At 39.6% G+C, this 19,647-nt stretch overlaps 1 protein-coding gene across 1 annotated transcript; it reads right to left on the bottom strand.

The window, feature by feature from the left end:
* Nucleotides 1-270: 270 nt before the first annotated feature.
* Nucleotides 271-5,031, bottom strand: TFPI2 (tissue factor pathway inhibitor 2). Its single transcript, XM_024767120.1, has 5 exons — nucleotides 4,691-5,031; nucleotides 4,229-4,411; nucleotides 2,811-2,990; nucleotides 1,451-1,621; nucleotides 271-1,121 (listed from the first exon to the last, which is right to left on the bottom strand). The coding sequence occupies exons 1-5, from the start codon at nucleotides 4,971-4,973 to the stop codon at nucleotides 1,039-1,041; spliced, it is 900 nt and encodes a 299-aa protein (XP_024622888.1). The 5' UTR covers nucleotides 4,974-5,031; the 3' UTR covers nucleotides 271-1,038.
* Between the last annotated feature and the right edge of the window lie 14,616 nt (nucleotides 5,032-19,647).

The following is a 19,647-nucleotide window of genomic DNA, read 5'->3' as shown; positions in this document are numbered from 1 at the left end:
CCTATTGATGAGTATCTGGTTTGTTTCCAGTTTTCAGTTATTCCAAATAATATATCAACTACGGCATATAGCATTTTGGGGTTTTTTTTTGTCACAATACCTTTGGGATAGATTTTTAAAGGAGGGATTGCTCAAGAAAAGGGCAAATGTACTTATAATTTGGCCATATCAGGGGCATACTTTTAAACATTAATCTTGCCAAGAAAATGTAGGAATTTAAAAAAATCTTGTTGTTACAGAGAAAGAAAAAAACTGTTTAAAATGGGATGATCATATTTATCAGGAATATTTTATTAGTGGAATTTAAATTATTAAATTTATGCATTGTCTCTGGTATAGTATAAATAAGCACCTTGAACAGTACAAAAATTTTAACAACTTAACGCTGAGTGGGGATGGATGGATAGATGAAGAGAGAGAGAGACAGAGAATCCCCCCACCCCGACCCGAGGAGTGCATTTCTGGTTGTAATTACTTTACTAGCTTTTTAATTCAGTCAAAAAAATTACTTTATTTTATTATCTTTTAAATGACACTGTAGAAATAGAAGTAAGTTAGCAGTGTCTACATAGTAGCATTTGTAACATTTTTTGAAGTGTTGGTAAGTCTGCAAGTTTGTCTCCTTGGCCCCAAAATTTAATCTGACTTTTAAATGCAAAATTAAATATATTTGCTGGTCCTTTTTATAATCCTATGTGTTAAAAGAATATGATTATATTGTCTTATATTTTTCAGTTACTATCATCTTCTGAAATCAGGGAGAGCAACCCCAAGAACTGGGTGAGTCATATTTGCTTTTATATCTTATGCACAGCAAGAATTTAACCTCATAAAAAAATAGTTGAACATTAAATTTAAAATAATAGATTCGCATTTGAATAGCAGCTAGTTATGTATAAAAAATACACAAATTTAAAAATATAACATAAGAACTGGTGAATAAATCACTAATGATTCGCTTACTTGTGTTACCATATTATCCTTCAGATATAATCATAAAGGCATTCACAAGATGACATACGGGGAAAAAAAAAGGGGTTAAAATTGCTTCTTCTTAATTTTCAGTCTTCTACTTGCAAAGAGAAGCTTTGGCATCTTCTTGTTCTTTCCCTTTTTCAAGGCTAAGGTCAACAAAATAAAAATAAACATCATATTACCCAGTCTGTAGGCTCGCTATAAATCACCACTTACGACATGCTTACAAACTCACCTCATTTTAATTTTAATGATTATAAAGTCAGTTTTACTCACTATCCACTTAGTCAATAACACCCTACCTAGCCAGTATAAGCATTTTGACAAAACTGACCAGTACTAAAGTACTATCTATGTAGAAGTAGTCTAGAAATGGCAATATGTTATTAGTAAAATGGATACATCAAAATATAATTTTGCTTATGAGTTATTTATAAAGTTAGTTTAAAAACTGAATAAGAAAAAAATCCACTACCTCTTACACAAATGCGTTTGCAGTCCTTCACGTTAACAAAGTTATTGTTATTCCCTCCACAGCCAGTATAGGTGAAGGCCTCACAGGCTTTGTGTCTTGGATTAAAATAATAGCGAGTTGCATTAGCAGAGCATAGTCCCTCATCTTTTGGACTATAGCAAAATGATGGACCTTAATGAAAAAGAAAATAAAATTAAAAATGCAGTAATAGCATATTTACTAAACTGTGCTGATTACTGAAGTAACTGAAGAAAATCTAATCCCATAGAAGCTTCGTTCTGAATCCAAAATATACTACGCCATTTAAAAAGTGTGCCTTGAATTTCAAAACAGCTTACATGCCATATATTGTTAACTCTAAATTTTTATAAAGTGGACAGAATATCAAGCTATGTCCTTGTATCGTTTGAATGTGTAAAGAAATTAAACCTGAAAAACAGATATGGCCAGGTAAAAATGGGCTACATTTCATGGGAAAATATGTGACATGCTTTGGTAAACTCTCTTGTGTTGGTAGTTTTATTTTAAATGTTTTTATCAGCTCTCCTTCCATTATTAATCAAGAATACATGTATCTAATTCCCAGGTAGCCACTGGAACACTTACATTTACATAAACAATTTAAAAGAACGCCAGCAACAACCATCTCCTCATTAATTCAAAATTTTGCATATTCAACACTGTATAGCTACAGAGCTTTATCAAAGTCTCTGCCAAAGCAAGTTTTCCTTGTTTGTTGAACTTATTTATCTCTGTGTACGTGTCTCTGCTGTGCCTACGGAAAATGCCTGTACAAACATTACATACTACCCAAGTAACCCATGATTTTAGGGATTGTGTGGGGGGAATGTAGGTAAGCAATGGGGAAGAGAGAAAAGAGGGATAGAGATCAATTTGTGCTACAATTTGTAACTACTAAAGAACACAGAAATCTAACCAAAAACTTTAGAAATTTTCAGGTTTCACCATGAAGTCTTTCTATCACACTATCTCATATATACCTGATTTCATACAAACCTGAGGTCATGTCATTAATGAAGATTGTAATTTTTTACGTGTAAATTACATAGATGAGAAATAGTTCTAAAGAAACAATGCAGAAGAGGAAGCAAAACTTGAATCATAGCTTTGTGACTTTCCAGCCCTGAGAACTTGGCAAGTTGTTAACTTCTAGCTTGCACTCTAATATGTAGAACAGGGGATAATAATACTCCCTCACAGGGCAATAGTGTGAAGATTGATATCATATGTGAAATCACCAGAACGCAAACCATGTTCATTCCACATCAAATTGTTAACTTTTTCACCCTAAAGCCTTAATAAGGAAATGAAATAGAAACACTGTAAAAAGAATATTTACCTTTCTTTGGTGCACAGAAGCCCATACAAGTAGCTTCATCCGGGAACTGGTTCTCACTGCTGTGACACCCGCCAGATATGAATTTTTCACATGCCATGGAACTTAGATTGAAGAAATACACTTCTCTGAGCTCCCCACACTGCCTCTTACTGACTTCCAACCGGCAAATCTTGGGAACTTCTAGGACAAGAAGAGCATAAAACAATGTTAGTAAAAATTTAACCTTCTTAGTATTACTTTCAAAACTTTACTGTATTTTCAGAAACAACTGGTGGTGGCCAGGGGTGGAGTGGGGGAAGGCATCATATTTGGTGCTGGGCTAGTAAACCCCCAAAAGACTGCCCACTAGTCCAGTTACAGTGAGACCTTGTATCCCTGGGTCCAGAATCCACAGATTCAACCAACCCCAGACAGAAAATATTCAGGAAAAAAAATTCCAGAAAGTTCAAAAAAAAAAAAAAAAAGCAAAACTTAAATTTGTCCTATGGTGGCAACTATATGCCTAGCATTTATGTTGTATTAGGCATTATAAGTAATCTAGAGATGATTTAAAGTATAAGAGAGGATGTGCATAGGTTATAGACAAACGCTGTGGATTTTGGTATGGGTGGGGTGGGGTCCTGGAACCAATCCCCACAGACACTGAGAGGGAACTGGATTCGGCTTTTTTTTTTTTTTTTTTTTTTTAACAGTGTCTCCAGACTTGGCTTGGCTATGATAAATTTTCAACTTCAGTGGAAAGACTATTCTCTCAGTATTCTGATTGTTTCTACATACGAAGTTAATCAGACTTATTCATAGGAATACACATTTTTCCCTGGCTCAATTCCTTGAATAGCAGAGCCCCAGGTTCTGTTACAGGCCTTAACAGAGATAAACATAATTAAAATAAAATCGAAAACAGCATCGTGAATCTCCACTATATCTCTATACTAATCTAAGACCTGATGGGGTATCGGGGACAAAAATAAGGTTATAATTAGCTAAATCACACTTTAATAACAAAATCCACTAAAAGTATTTCAGATTGATAGATAGTGGACACGAGAAAATGCTATTCTCAAGGAGGCATAAAAACCATAGGTTTAGAACTATAATAAATACAGACAAGCCCTTATGTTGCACCTAATACATTATACTCTTGCAGCGTTATGTCTTACTGGTGAAATCTTTCCCTGAGTCTGCACACGCAGTGAATTATGATAAATGCCAGTTAGGAGAGAGGAGATGTCTTAGGCGTTGTAAACTTTGTGATCACTTGTGGTAAACTGAAAAGCATTAAAAGCCTTACTTAATATTTGAGAAAATTCAGGCTAAAACTTACTGTAGAAGATGGGATCTGGAAAATAAGCTGTTACTACTAGCCCTTCAGTGCAAGGAGCAGCACAAGAGTCTTGAGTGTGCGTGCGAGCACTTACTCTGTATCCTCCAGCAAGCTTCATCGCAGGCCTCCCAAGTTTCGAAATTGTTGGCATTGCCCTCGCAGCCCCCATACATGAACTCGCGGCAGCTCTGCGTATACCTGTCATAGTAGTAACTGGGGATCCGGGCCCGGCAGGGCCCTTCGTCCGGGGGCAGGAGGCAGATCTCCGCGTTATTTCCTACAGGAGGGGCAGAAGGAGAGCCAGAGAGTGAGAGGAGGAGGTCAGCCACATCTCCGCGGAGGGAGAGGCTTCCCGGGGAGTTCTGTCCCGGCAGCTTCCCAGCACAGCAGAAGGGCATCTGCAGAGAAAGAAAGTGCAAACTTGGGTGCAAGTGCCCCGTTGCATGGTGCACGGCAGGGATCGGGGAAAGCGGGGCACAGAGAGCGAGTGCAGGGGTCCGCGGAGCCCTCGCCACCTGGCCGGGGCATTAAGGGGGTCCCCTGGGCAGGGAGATACCTGGCGGCGCTTGAGGAGCATCTCCCAGTGCAGTTCCCACCAGGAGCAGCGGCAGAACCACCAGCCGGAGGGGGTGAACAGAGTACATGGTGTCTGGATTCAAGCCGCCCGTGGGGTGAGGCGTCCCCAGAATGTGCCAGCGGGAGGAAGGTGCACAGCGTCCAACCTCGAGGCAGTCTGAGTAGCGTGGTGGGTGCTGCTGCTTTATGTAGGGTGAGCGTCCTTCTGACCTGGGACAGGGCGGAGCGTGCCTTTGCGGAGCCTGGAGGGGAGACTGATTCATGCCCTGAGAGCTCTGACCCTGCCGCCCCCTGGGCACTGGAGAGTGTGGGCGGGGGAGAGGAATTCCCCACCAAGTTGAACCTGCTTCCCAAACTTTCTCCAGTGGCCGAGCGGGGATGACCAGATGGGGCACTGTGTCAGAGATGGGAAGTCCACAGGCTAGAGGGAAATGACCTGCATGTGATTGCACAAGGTTCCAACTTGCAGCATCACGCTGAAGCTTGAATCCACACTTTGAAAGCACAAAGTCCACGTCTTTGAAGGGCAGAAAGTGTGGAATTCACAGGGCCAAGGGGAGCTGGGCTCATTGCATTAGACCCTTTAATAGAAATTTAAGTATATGTATTTCCTTACATTTATACATAGATATACACATTCATATTTCAATCGAGCTCTAATTTACATTTCATAAAAGACTCATAATATTACAGTTGGATCAGTTTTGACTATATATACCCTTGTAATCACCACTCCAATCAAGAATTAAACATTTCCATCACCCCAGAACATTCTCTCATACCCTTTCCCAGTCAATCCTTCCAACCCCAGGCCAGGGGCAACCATTCTGAGCACCACAGATTGGTTTCACCTGTTGTAAATCTCATGCAAATGGAATCATAAGATATTTACTGTTTTGTACTTCTTTTACTCCACTACTATTTTTAAGACACACATGCTATTGTAGAGTTTGTTCCTTCTAAGTGTTGAGCAGTCTTCCAATGTATGAGTATACAACAAAGGTCCTATTATTGGACATTTGTGTTATTTCTAGTTTGGGGCAACTATGAATAAAGCTGCTTTGTGTGTGCAAACAATTTTATTACTCTTGAGTAAAATATTTTAAAATATTAGAAACTGCCAAACAGTTTTCCAGAATGATTATACCATTTTACACCGCCATCAGCTATGTGTCAGTGTTTTAACTATGCTTTTGGAGCTGGAACATGAAAGTCCAAAGAGAGGTGGCCCTGGCGGGGGGCGGATCCTGAAGCTTTGGCCAGATCAGCCCCTTCCCATACATTTCTTAGTGTCAGTGCATCTATTATAGTTAATTGTTCCTTTGATATATTAGCCTGAGCCTAACTTTTTATCTATACAAAACAAATTATCTACACTGGGATTTTACATGAAATATCAAGGATATTTTTGGAGAAGGTTTTAATGGGTTCTCTTGATGAATGTGTCTTCCCTTCCTCCCCCTTTTCCTCTTGCTCTATTTAATATTCTTAAGGGAATAATTATCCTTGGCTTCTCCTAAAGATACTGGAGGGAGTTTACAGGAGTTCTCTTTCAAGTTTCTGAGAATCTCTATGCTCACAGCGAGTTAATAGTCTGGGATGTTTTCACACTATAACCCCTTGGGCCAGTTTTCAGTTATCCTGATGCCATGACAGAGAACCATATTCCTAGGAAAACTAACCTGGTCTGGAAATACTGTGTCATTTATTCTGTCAGATTACTAGATATCTATGAATAAAAATGACAGAGATGTAAGGATACATGTTTAACAACAAGCTTACCAGGAGAAAAAAAAAGGGCGGCGGGGCGGGGGGGGCAATTGGTGGTTTGTATATTTTACTGATTTCCATGGAGTAAATGCTCTCACTTTGGCTTGATTTCAAGCTGCCAGAGTTGGAAATAGATGGATACAATCAGTTCACCAGAGCCAGTGTGGGCTGACTCCAGCACGCCAAGCCCTGCGGCAGCCAGCTGGTTTTGGAAAAACACACTCATATGAGAATCAGATAAGACCTTCCCAATACCTCCCAAATATAATTAGGGGAGGAAAATTTTACCACACGTTTATACAGGATCATGTTCAGAAGAAAAGCTAATTCAACGTCAAACTTAACCTATTTCCATTCTTCTGAATATGATTAAATATATCTCCGAAACGGACTAAAACAAATTCAAGGATGGAGACTCAGTCAGACTTACCATTTAGCGTTAACTATTGTCACTTCTGTTCTTTGTTCTCAGCTGCTGACAGTTTTTAATCATCTTTTGCTTCATGTAGAAAGAGAAATCTTTGGAATTAGGGCAGGTTATTTTGGGAAATTCCATGGTGCAATGGGAAAGCAGACTTGGGAGTCTGAGGAAACCTGGATTTTATTCCTTGTTCCTTTGGACAAGTTACATAAAATCTCAGAGCCTCAGTTTTCTTATCTGTGAAATGGATATAATCACTGTCCCGTACATGTGTGCTATAAGGATTAAAGGGAAAGCGCCTAAGAACTCTGAGAGATGTGCTTCTCACATACAGGCACAGAATCCATCGGAATCATCCCATGTCTCAGTTACCACTGAAAGCCTTGGCAGAGCATTTTAAGATGGAGCATTAACCACAATCAAGAAACACAGCAACATGAACTGGCCTTGCAGGACTACAACCTGTGGCTTTGCTCCCATCAGCTCTCCTCTTTGGCTGTGCTCAGAGGTCACCTCTCCACGTAGGAAGGTGTCACACAATCAGATACCACTTTGTGATAGTCTCTTCTGGGGAAATGAGCTTCAGGGTTCTCTCAGCCCCAGCAGATACTCAGTCCACTCAGGCCTGCTGTGTGACAGATAGAGGCGGAGGGGTTCAAAACCAGGCTTTTCACCCCTCTGTGGTATGGAGTCTATAGACACAGGTTGAAATCTGTATTCAGAGATTCTCTAGAGATGTTAGTTTCCTCTCTTGTTCTATGCCAAATAGGGTGCGTCTCTAAAACCTCTGTGACCGCTGAGCAGGGACAGGGAAGAAGAAGTGAACAAGTGCGGGGGGAGTCAGAAGTTTGAGATTGTCAAGCCAGATGATCAGGAAGGAAATTACTCCTCAATTGCAAAACACTTGAGGATTTTTATATCCATGAAAAAGATATTTTCCTATATAAGAGGAATCTAAAATTCCGGGGACTACTTTAAAGTACTGGATTTATCCTTAGGACTATGTGAAAGTAGCCATGTGACCACCACGATCAGCCTCCCCATAGGGATGTCATAGTACTTCTATTTCCTTAAACCAGTGTCTAGGCCAAAAGGTTACCACAGCTGAGGAAAAGAATTCCTTAATCCAAAGTCAACAGGAAGTACAAGGCTGGAGGGATCAGGGAAGAACAGTCACCCAGATTGATTTGTCATTGCCAGACCAAGTGACAGCTCTAGTGGCTGCAGCTAAAGACAGAGGCTCAAAATAGTTTAGATCTCTGTAAAATAAGACATGGAGTTCTTATAATTTGAATGCTGAAGAGAACTATCAATACCATCTGTTCCAGTATTTTTATTTTACATTTACAAATTGAGACCTAGAAAGATAAAATGGCTGGCCATGTTTAATTACCTTAGTTTGTTGGCAGAGCTGAGACTAGAACCCACATTCCTGATACTCACTCAGTCTTGTATTCTTTCTGACATACCCAGACCTAGGCTCTTTCTACTGTATCAAGACTGTAGAGCAGAACACTAAACTCCAGAATTGAAACACACAAAGGCTCCCATGAGTTCAGGAGCAGCTTTGAGGTGTCAGATCCTTGCCTCTGTTCTCTTCTACACCCTCCCCCGCATTGGACCCAGAACAAGTAGATGTGAAGTTGACTTGGAACACAGTAGCTCCTAGAATTCCCAAGCCTTGAGCATGCTGTTCTACCCTCTGAGAGCTCCACAGTCTTGAAAGGTGACCGTGAATTTAAAGAAAAGAGTGAGGTAGATGGTCTTCCTCTCTGTCAGATACCTTAGGGAGAGGTGGCATGTCTAACTTACGAGTGAATGAGGAGAATTAATTTAGCCCAGTGATTTGGGGTTGCGTATAACATAACATAGTGACTTAAGGAGTTACACTGATAACTTTTTTTTTTTTTTTGCGGTACGCGGGCCTCTCACTGTTGTGGCCTCTTCTGTTGCGGAGCACAGGCTCCGGACGTGCAGGCTCAGCGGCCATGGCGCACGGACCCAGCCGCTCTGCGGCATATGGGATCTTCCCGGACCGGGGCATGAACCCGTGTCCCCTGCATCAGCAGGCGGACTCTCAACCACTGCGCCACCAGGGAAGCCCGCTGATAACTTCTTAATAAACAAAGTTCTTGCTGCCCGTTAGTTTAGCCCTGTCAAAATAAAATCTGAAATGAGTCCAGCTGGCACTAACAAGGAGTTTGCACATCTGCTAAGAAAGGCAGTTAATCTCTTCTGAGAGATTAGGGGTCATGAGAGTTCTGTTAAAGTTTAGACAGCTCCTTCACCAACTAGACATTTTTCCAGCGGGTTGGGCCTTGTAGGAAATGTTTGCTCTAATGCACCCTCTGTCGGACACAGAGTACATTTGTCAGTGTTGTAATAAAGTGGAGTCACTTAGAAGATGAGACATTCCCCATGCCTAATTTTATTATTCTCCTTCTCCCTAGGCAGAACAAGATAATGGAGTGTATATAATGTGTCTCTTACCATGGTCATTCTTTCATTCACCTATTTTAAAAATAAACAGCTTAAACATTTAAAATGTGCCCAACTTTGTGCCTTTGTGCACATTTGGGATACAAAGATGAATAAACACATTAGGGATCTCACGGCAAAATAGGGTAGACAGATGAACACTCTATGACCCAGTCACAGTATAGTGTTCTTATTATAATATTAAAAATATGTACCAGGTTCTATGGGACTATGGAGGATGAAATAAATAAAACTTAAGCAAGAGTTCAATTAGAAATAAAAACCAATCCACACAAACATATCTCACATTACATCTTCAGTGCCTGTGGGACACAGACACTTTTCTTCATCAGCTAGTTGCTTTGGTTGGTTCTTTTAGCAGCTGTGGTTATGACAAAGCATTGACTTCTGCAGAAGGGCAGAATCTCAGAAACCCCCTTTCTCTTCTTCCTAGATTTATGTTCCCTCAAAGGTCGTGCCTACGTAGGATGCGGACCATCTTTTTTCTCACTCAGGTGCTGCACGTTTAACTATGTAGGGCACACAGAAGGTTGGAACAGATTTTGGACTATTTTATCCAAGACTTTTCTGGCATAATGCAGCTTCACCACCTACCCAGAATTCTAGCTGGGGTTACCAGTCCACTAGAGAGTGACACATTAAGAATGGGAGAAGAAGGGGAAATTTTCCCCTAACTCTTGTATACCATGTGGAAACCTCAATAGCAATAACTACAATACTGGATAAAATGTTTATTATTGAGAGATTGCATTGTACCTTGCATTCATTAGCTCATTAAACCCCCCACGATAACCACTTGAGACAGGTACTTTATTCTCCCCACTCTGCAAATGAAGAAGCTGAAGCTTTAGATAGATACATGACTTGGTCAAAACTATACAACTAGCAGTCTGAATTCTGGTCCCCTGGTCTCTGTGCACACATCCTTTTCTTCCACATTAGTGGGGACCAAAGCCAGGCTCATTATATAGAGCATGTGCTCGTGACCCTCGTTCAGTACGTGGACAGCTCTATCTCAGATTTCCTTTTACTTCAAACATGAAGTTTATAATTGAGAACTAACAGATAGCTACAATTTAATACATTGCTCTAATGCTCTAAGAGAAACATCTGCCAAAGTTGGTAATCAGATTAGAGGATTGAGAGAGTTAATCCCTAAAGACCTTATTATCAGGGTTATATTTAGCAGTAAGTAATGGATCTTGACCTTTCAAGTATAAAGATACCCTTTCATGAAAATGCCTTGTTATTTTTATACTCTAACCCAAATCTCATGTTGCTTATACATTACTTACTAAAGTGTCATAAGCCCTCCAAATGTTCATTTGTTCTAGCTTTATGTAGAAAAGCTTTGTATATTAAATCACACAGGAGGGACAACCTGCCATTTGAGGGCAGGAGAAAACATTAGTTGCAGTTTGAAATGGGCATACATCTCCTAGCACTACCACTGTTTTTTTCCTCTTATTGACTATCTATTAGCTGAGGGAAAAACTGAATTGAACTGAAATGTCTGTATTAGAAGAGAATTGAGTACACTAGTCTGGACTAGATATACTGAACCAGCCAGAGAAGGCTCAGTTGTTCCTACTGGGCAACTGAATGTCCTGTATTCTCTGTCTTGCTTTTTCTTACAGTGGAGGGCATGCCCTGGTCTGGTCAGAGACCAACCCCTTGGCTACTGCTCTGGCTCCTTTTCTCTCTTGCCTTCTCAAGGACTTCACTCACTCCTCTGCGACATTCAGCACATACACCCAGGTTTTACGTTTCCATTTGGAGTGCTCTATCTCTGATTCTTTTTCATCCCAAACTTAAAATTCTTATTTGATTCTACATACCTTTCCTGTAAGGACCCCACTTCGCTGCTCCCTCTCCCAGCAAAACTTATCAAAAATGTTATCTTCGCTCTCTGCCTCCACTTCCTCTCCCTTTTTTCCCACATTCCACTCAGTAAACTTTCATACTGGGAAGAGGAAGAACAGGAAGTGCTCTTGTCAAGAGCAACTCATCATGTTGCCACATCTTACTGGACCTCTCAATACGTATGACAAAGCAGCTAGCCCTAAGGTCACCAAAGAACACATTTTTCCATCTGCATTGTGTCTAACCTCTCAGCAGTATTTAACAATTTCAAATCCTTCGTCATTCTTGAAATGCCTTTTTTTTAGTCTTTACCATACCACATTCTTTTGTTTTTTTCCTACTTAGTTGACTGCTTTTCAATCAATCTATCCTTCTCCTCTGCCTGCCAATTAAAGGTTGGGCTGACTCAAGGCTCTAACTCTACTCTCTCCTTATGTGATTTCAAGTACATATACACATAAACTTTACATACACGTAACATATACATATATTTATGGTTAGTCTCGATCTCACCGCTGGATTCCAAACACTTTTATCTACTTAACATATCCATTTGGATGTCTAACAGGCATCTCAAATGCTATATGTCCTAAACTGGAGTGTTGGTGATAACCCCCAATCTTCCTCATTTCTGTAAATGACACACTTGGATTCTCAAGCTAAAAACTCTGGAATCATTCTTAACACCTCCCATCCATTCATTGCCCAGTCTATCAATAGTCCTGTCAGTCCTACCTCCAAATCACATTTTTAATTTGCCCATATCTCTTTATATCTACAGTCACCAGTTTAGTTCAAATCTATCTGTTCTTATGGGACCATTATGTTAGTTTAGTGGAAACTCCCAGTTTCCACTTTTGTTCTCCATTAAACCCCACAGAGCAGAGTATTTTTAACACATTAGACTATGTCACAACACCTGATGCCTTCAAAATAAAAATAAAGCCCCCCATTTAGCTCCTTATTTATTTCTCACCATGGAAGTCACTAACTGAGTGACTATGGGATCTGACCACTGTCTCCCTTTACTGACCTCATCCCATCACTCTTTCTTGACCTTACGAGACTCAAGTTACACTGTGTGTTTTATTCTCCTCATACAAGTTCGTTCCCACCTTGGATCCTCTGCATGAGCTGTTCCCTCTGCTTAGCCCTTATCCCTGCATGAAATGCTCATCTCCTGATCTTTACTTCACTGACTCCTTCTTGGCATTTGGGTGTTGGTCCCACTGGCACTACCTCTAATCAGCCTATATGATGTTGCCCAATATCTCAGTCACTCCTTATGACTTCATGGTATCACAAACTCTCCTTATAGCTTTATCATTTGAAATCACTATGTTTATTATTTTAATTTGACTTGTCTAATCCTCTCACTATTATATAAGTTCTATGAGAACAGGAAACTTACCTGTCATACTCACCATTGTATCCCGATGCTAAGAACAAGACCTGGAAAGTAAGATCTCATAAATGTTTGTGGAACAAACGAATTACTTATTATTGCCACAATCACACTTCTTTCCAAATGTCTTGAAAACCCATCTGGCTCTGTAGAAACAGAGAAATAGAGTTGCCCTGGGGAAGAAAGCGAGTTGTCATAGAATATATTTGAATGTCTATGAGTCACATGTGTGTTAAGTATAGGCTGTAGGTTGAGAGAGATTGGTATTCATGTAACAAAAATAGCAACATATACAAAAGCAACTGGCTTTTTTTTTTTAATGTTGGAGTATAGCTGATTAACAATGTTGTGATAGTTTGAGGTGTATAGCAAAGGGACTCAGCCATACATATACATGTATCCATTCTTCCCTCAACTGGCTTTGAAAAACGAAATATGATAAAATGTGTGATCAACTTGATTAGATGGAAGAAGAAACCCCAAATACAAACTACCTTTTATGTGATAAGAAAAAAACCCTCAGCTGAAAAGAATGATTTATAGAGTGATGTAGTATAAACACAGTAAGAGAGAAAGTTGATTTTGTTTGCTGCTTCAACCCCTAGCAATCAAGAGTGCCTGGTCTGTGGTAGTTACTCAATAAATATTTGCTGAATAAACAAATGCTTGTTAGCTGCTATCATTTTATTGGTCCACGTACAAAGACAGAAGGAAGAAGAGTAGATACATACAGATATAAAGTGATAGAGGTATTGCATGTGTGTTCAGCACAGTGTCTGGCACATGGTGAATGCTCAAAAGTTATTAACTAATCATCACAACAAGCTCACTTTCCTTTATTAATTTTGTCTCATCTCCCTCACTTTAGAGGGTTAGTGTTTAATCCTTTGTTCTCTTCTCTTTCCTATTCATCCTGGGTATTCCCATCCATTCTCATGGCTCTCTCCTAAGCTCTGGCCTTTCCCCTCAACTCCAGACTGCGCATTCAAATGAATGTGTAACAAGCATCTTAAACATGGGATTCCCCTTCTCAAGTCTTCCTCATCTCAGGAAACAGCATTCCTTCTTCATTTGTTCAGACCCAAATCATTGATGTTATCTTGACTTTTTCTTGACTTTTGATCTCTCAGCGTATCCTATTATCTCTACTTTCAAAATATATTTAGAATCTCACCACCCGTCCCCATCTCCACTGCTATTACCTTGGTTTTAGCCACCATCATGTCTCACCTTAATTACCGAAATTGTCTCTTCTCTGCTTCTACCCTTGCCCTCTATGGTCTAACCTCAAAATAGCTGCCAGAATAATGCTACTAAAATATATGACAGATAGTATCACTCTATTACTCAAAACCCTCCAGTGTTCCCTAAGTCACTCAGAGTGAATCCAGAGTCTTTACAATGGCCCGAAAGACCCACGTGATCACTGATACCATAAACTACTCTTCCCCATATTCACTTGGCTCCTCCCAGTCGTACTAGCTCACTGCTCCCTGGAATAATCTTCTCTTATAATCAATAATAATCAATAAGCAATAAGCATTCATGGATCACTCCTTCAGGTCTTCATTCAAATAGCATTGTCTCAGAGAAGCCTGCCCTGGCCACTCTCTCAATAATTGAAATACTTCTCTTGACACTTCCTATTCCTTCTCTGTTTTATTTTTCTCCTTAGGACTTATCACACTATATTGCCTCATTTAATTTTTTTTTTAACCTTATTCATTGCCTGTCTCCTTCATTAGACTATAAGTTCCCTGTAGGCAAAGTTTTCTGATTTGTTTTTCTCTGCTCTACCCTCAAGCATCTAGAATGGTGTCTGGCACATAATAGCACTTGGTAAATATTTGTTGAATGAATGAATAAAATGTTAGCTGTTATTCTTTAATAGTCCCGAGTATAATGTCAGGATGAAAAAGAACAGTATGAGACAAAATTTATACCCATGTGATTACAAGCTTATTGTACATAACAGAGTGGATTTGTTTCTGAAAAAAATGTGTCAAACTGAATGTTTATGAATCAACATATTTAAAGTACTAACATTTCTATTTCAAAGAATCTGTGATTGACCCTCTGTATAAAACAAAGGACTTTTAAAAATCAATTTTAATAATTTCCCCTAATATAGCCCTTATAAGTTAAATATTTTATTAGTCAAGTTTTCTTTTTTTAAAAAATAAATTTATTTATTTATTTATTTTTGGCTGTATTGGGTCTTCGTTGCTGAGCGTGGACTTTCTTTAGCTACGTCGAGCAGGGACTACTCTTCATTGTGGTGCGTAGGCTTCTCACTGCGGTGGCTTCTCTTGTTGTGGAGCACGGGCTCTAGGCATGTGGGCTTCAGTAGTTGTGGCACGCACGTTCAGTAGTTACGGCATGCGGGCTCTAGAGCACAGGCTTAGTAGTTGTGGCACACGGGCTTAGTTGCTCCATGGCATGTGGGATCTTCCTGGACCAGGGCTCGAACCCGTGTCCCCTGCATTGGCAGGTGAATTCTTAACCACTGCACCACCAGGGAAGCCCTAGTCAAGTTTTCTTACTTCAAAATACGTTAGTCTATAATTGGTAAAAGCGAACAGGAAACAAGTAGCCTTTTGACTTTACACTAGGCCGTTTTAGTTCTAAATAAATTATCAAGAAACCTGTGGAAACTCTGAAAGACATTAGTGAGACACTGAGCTACTCTACGTAGTTCAATCCTCAACATCCCTAACCGGTACCTACAAAACCAGTAGGGGGCACTATTGGTCCCATTGAGAACCAGTGCTCTGTGGATGGGGTACAGCTCTGAGATACTTTCTCCCCCTCCTCTTCTCTTCTTGGGCTTTTTGGGCCTTAGCTCCTCTGATAGCAGTAGTGCAGGATAGAGGAAGAAGTAAAAGGTGACATATATTCTACCTAATGAGGGTATGTTTCTCCCCTGAATTAGCTGTAACTGCTACCTTAGCTTGTTGGTCTATGAGTCTTCAGTCCTCCCGTTATATTCTGGTGAAAGTGGGAATGGGGATACTTGGTAACAGTTCCAGCAATCTGATCTATCCTCTCTTAGGTCTTCCCATGGAGGGTGGCCCAACCTGGAAGTTTAGAATATAAGTGGCCTAGTTAGTGGAGGCACTGGGGGGATGGAGGTGGTTAGTGCCCTTGGTTGTCAACTCTGTGCTTTCTTTCTCTATGTAATTCTGGAGTGATGGAGTATATATATATTAAAAAAAAAAAAAAAGCAAACCTACTCTTTTAAACTAGTTTGAAGAGGGTAACTGAGAGAAGTGTGCTAGAGTGGAAAACATCCTAGACCAGAAAACAAACACTTGTGGTATAACCCCAGCTCTGTTGTCACCAGCTGTGTGATTTGGGGCATTTCAATTCTCTGGATCACCTTTGCCTCATCTGCAAAATGGGACAAAGAGAAATTAAATGATAAAATGGCCAAAAAAACACATGAAAAGATGCTCAACATCACTAATTATTAGGGAAATGCAAATCAAAACTACAATGAGGTATCACCTCACACTGGTCAGAATAGCCATCATCAAAAAAATCTACAAACAATAAATGCTGGAGAGGGTGTGGAGAAAAGGGAACCCTCCTACACTGACGGTGGGAATGTAAATTGGTACAGCCACTATGCAGAACAGTATGGAGGTTCATTAAAATACTAAACATAAAACTACCATATAACCCAGCAATCCCACTCCTGGGCATATACCTGGAGAAAACCATAATTTGAAAAGATACATGCACCCCAGTGTTCATTGCAGCACTATTTACAATAGCCAGGACATGGAAGCAACCTAAATGTCCATCAACAGAGGAATGGATAAGGAAGATGTGGTACATATATACAATGGAATATTACTCAGCCATTAAGAAATAACAAAATAATGCCATTTGCAGCAACATGGATGGACCTAGAGATTGTTACACTGAGTGAAGTAAGTTAGACACAGAAAGACAAATATCATATGATATTGCTTATTTGTGGAATCTAAAAACGGGTACAAATTAACTTATTTACAAAACAGAAGTAGAGTCATGGATACAGAAAACAAACTTACGGTTACCAGGGGATAAGGTGGAGGAGGGATGAGATTGGGATTGACATATATACACTACAATATATAAAATAGGTAACTAGTAAGAACCTGCTGTATAGCACAAGGAACTCTACTCAATACTCTGTAATGGTGTATATGGGAAAAGAATCTAAAAAAGAGTGGATATATGTATATGTATAAATGATTCACTTTGCTGTACACCTGAAACTAACATAACATTGTAAATCAACTATACGCCAATAAAAATGTTTTTTAAAAAGAGTAATTAAATCATATTATATCTGAATCTTTTATTTTTTTAGTTTGTAATTTTATATTTTCACTATTATTAAAATTAATATATGTATATAACTATATATTCAATATAATAAATTTACATATAATTTTTTTTTTTTACATATAATTTTTAAAGATTCTACTTTTATAATTTTTGAAGGTTCTATATTATTTTATTTATTTTTTAATATATCTTTATTGGAGTATAATTGCTTTAAAATGTTGTGTTATTTTCTGCTGTACAACAGAGTGAAACAGCTATATGCATACATATATCCCCATATCCCTTCCCTCTTGAGCCTCCCTCCCACCCTCCCTATCCCACCCTGCTAGGTCATCACAGAGCATGGAGCTGATCTCCCTGTGCTATGCAGCTGCTTCCCACTAGCTATCTATTTTACATTTGATAGTGTATATATGTCAGTGCTACTCTTTCACTTCGTCCCAGCCTGCCCTTCCCCCTCTGTGTCCTCAAGTCCATTCTCAAAGTCTGCATTTTTATTTCTGCCCTACCACTAGGTTCCTCAGTACCATTTTTCTAGATTCCATATATATGCATTAGCATACGGTATTTGTTTTTCTCTTTCTGACTTACTTCACTCTGTATGACAGACTCTAGGTCCATCCATCTCACTACAAATAACTCAATTTCGTTTCTTTTTATGGCTGAGTAATATTCCATTGTATATATGTGCCACATCTTCTTTATCCATTCCTCTGTCGATGGACACTTAGGTTGCTTCCATGTCCTGGCTATTGTAAATAGAGCTGCAATGAACATTTTGGTACATGACCCTTTTTGAATTATGGTTTTCTCAGGGTATATGCCCAGTAGTGGGATTGCTGGGTCATATGGTAGTTCTATTTTTAGTTTTCTAAGGAATCTCCATACTGTTCTCCTTAGTGGCTGTATCTATTTACATTCCCACCATCAGTGTAGGAGGGTTCCCTTTTCTCCACACCCTCTCCAGAATTTGTTGTTTCTAGGTTTTTTGATGTTGGCCATTCTGACTGGTGTGAGGTGATACCTCACTGTAGTTTTGATTTGCATTTCTCTAATGATTAGTGATGTTGAGCACCTTTTCATATGCTTGTTGGCCATCTGTATGTTTTCTTTGAATCCTTTTAAATCCTTGACTTCAATACAACTCTGAGCATTTGAACTCTCCATGCAGACAATATATGCTGTGCTTCTCTGTGTATCTAGGTGTCCTTGAGGGTGGTGAGAGTTTTGATCCTCACTCTTTGAAATTTTTCATACAAGACCCATGGTATCAAATTTGGCAAGCGTTCTCAAGTCTTCTAAGATTCACCTCCACCAAATTAAGTGTGTTTTGCTTAAATTATTATTAAATATGGTGAATCACAGCATTTTAGAGTTAAGAAATCATTTGTTATTAATATGAAGTTATATACTGGAGGGGAGCAGAATATGCCACCCCAAAGTATTCCTCTCTGGCATAAGGAGTATTTTGAGCTAATTATTTTTAAGAAACAGCAGACACAGGGGAAGCCATGAAAACCAAGTAGAAGTTATCCTCTTATAAGAGACATTTACATTTATAAGGGAAATCTCCATTTGTAATTGTGTCTCCCTCTCTGTACCAGAAAGAGGAGGATGAATCTAAATCTCTAAAAGCTCTTATCAATGGAGAAGGCAGCAACTCAACTCTCATAACTCTTGTTTACTGTGCTTTGCCTGCTAACCTCCCATGTCTGACTCCCCCTCCCCCTCCCCAGCATCTTCTTTTGTCTTTAGTTGGAAGCAGCGTTTAAGGTGGTGGCTTGGGCCATTTGTGGGAGTTACTCAGTTTTCCTGGGTCTCTCCCACGTATACAGGAGGTATATACGTTACTAAACTTTTGTTTGTTTTTCTTCTATTAATCTTTTATTACAGGATGGTCTCAGCCAAGAACCTAGAAGTATAGAGGGAAAATTATTTTTCCTCCCCTGCAACATCATGCACTTTTCTCTATGTTTAGGTGAATATTTCTGATGTAAGTTGCAAGTGACTTTATCAATACTTCATGATTCTCTTCTGTATACCAAACAATATACAAAACAATACACAGTGATAAGGACATAAGTTATGAAAGATATGGATGCTCTTGTAAAGGTCTTTACAATCCTTCGTGTCTTAGAGTTCTTAGAATCAGAGCCTAAGACAGGGACACTTGTCCAAGTGATTTATTGATGGTGAGCTCTCAGGAGAAATCTCTGAAGGAAGGAGGAAAACAGGATGAAGGAGGATAAGACAGGCAAAGATGCGGTTTCAGAAGTCTAGCTTCATCCTGAACCCATGGGGTGCTCAGGAAGTTTCTCAATTACACCAAGGCTTTTCAGCCCAGAGGCAAGTTGTCTGGGCTATTAGAACCCCACTTCAGCCAGCCATTTGCTACAGGACACCCACAGGGGCCAGTTGTCATAATCTTCCAGACATCACCAGCTGAAGTGGCTTCCATCAGCTAAGGACAAACGTATGTAAAGGTTTGGTGGTCAACAACTGCAGCTTCTGGAGGTATAAATACCCCAACCTGGAAAGGGAAAGGGGGGTCTGGGAAGGGCACCAACGGCATCTACTACACATGGTATTAAAGGAGCTAAATCATGTCCACATGATATCCTTTAAGAGCATTTATAAAGCC

This window comes from Neophocaena asiaeorientalis, unplaced genomic scaffold (assembly GCF_003031525.2).
Source record: "Neophocaena asiaeorientalis asiaeorientalis breed wild unplaced genomic scaffold, Neophocaena_asiaeorientalis_V1.1 scaffold70, whole genome shotgun sequence".
Classification (NCBI taxonomy): Eukaryota; Metazoa; Chordata; class Mammalia; order Artiodactyla; family Phocoenidae; genus Neophocaena; species Neophocaena asiaeorientalis.
This window is presented reverse-complemented; position numbering and strand designations above follow the sequence as displayed.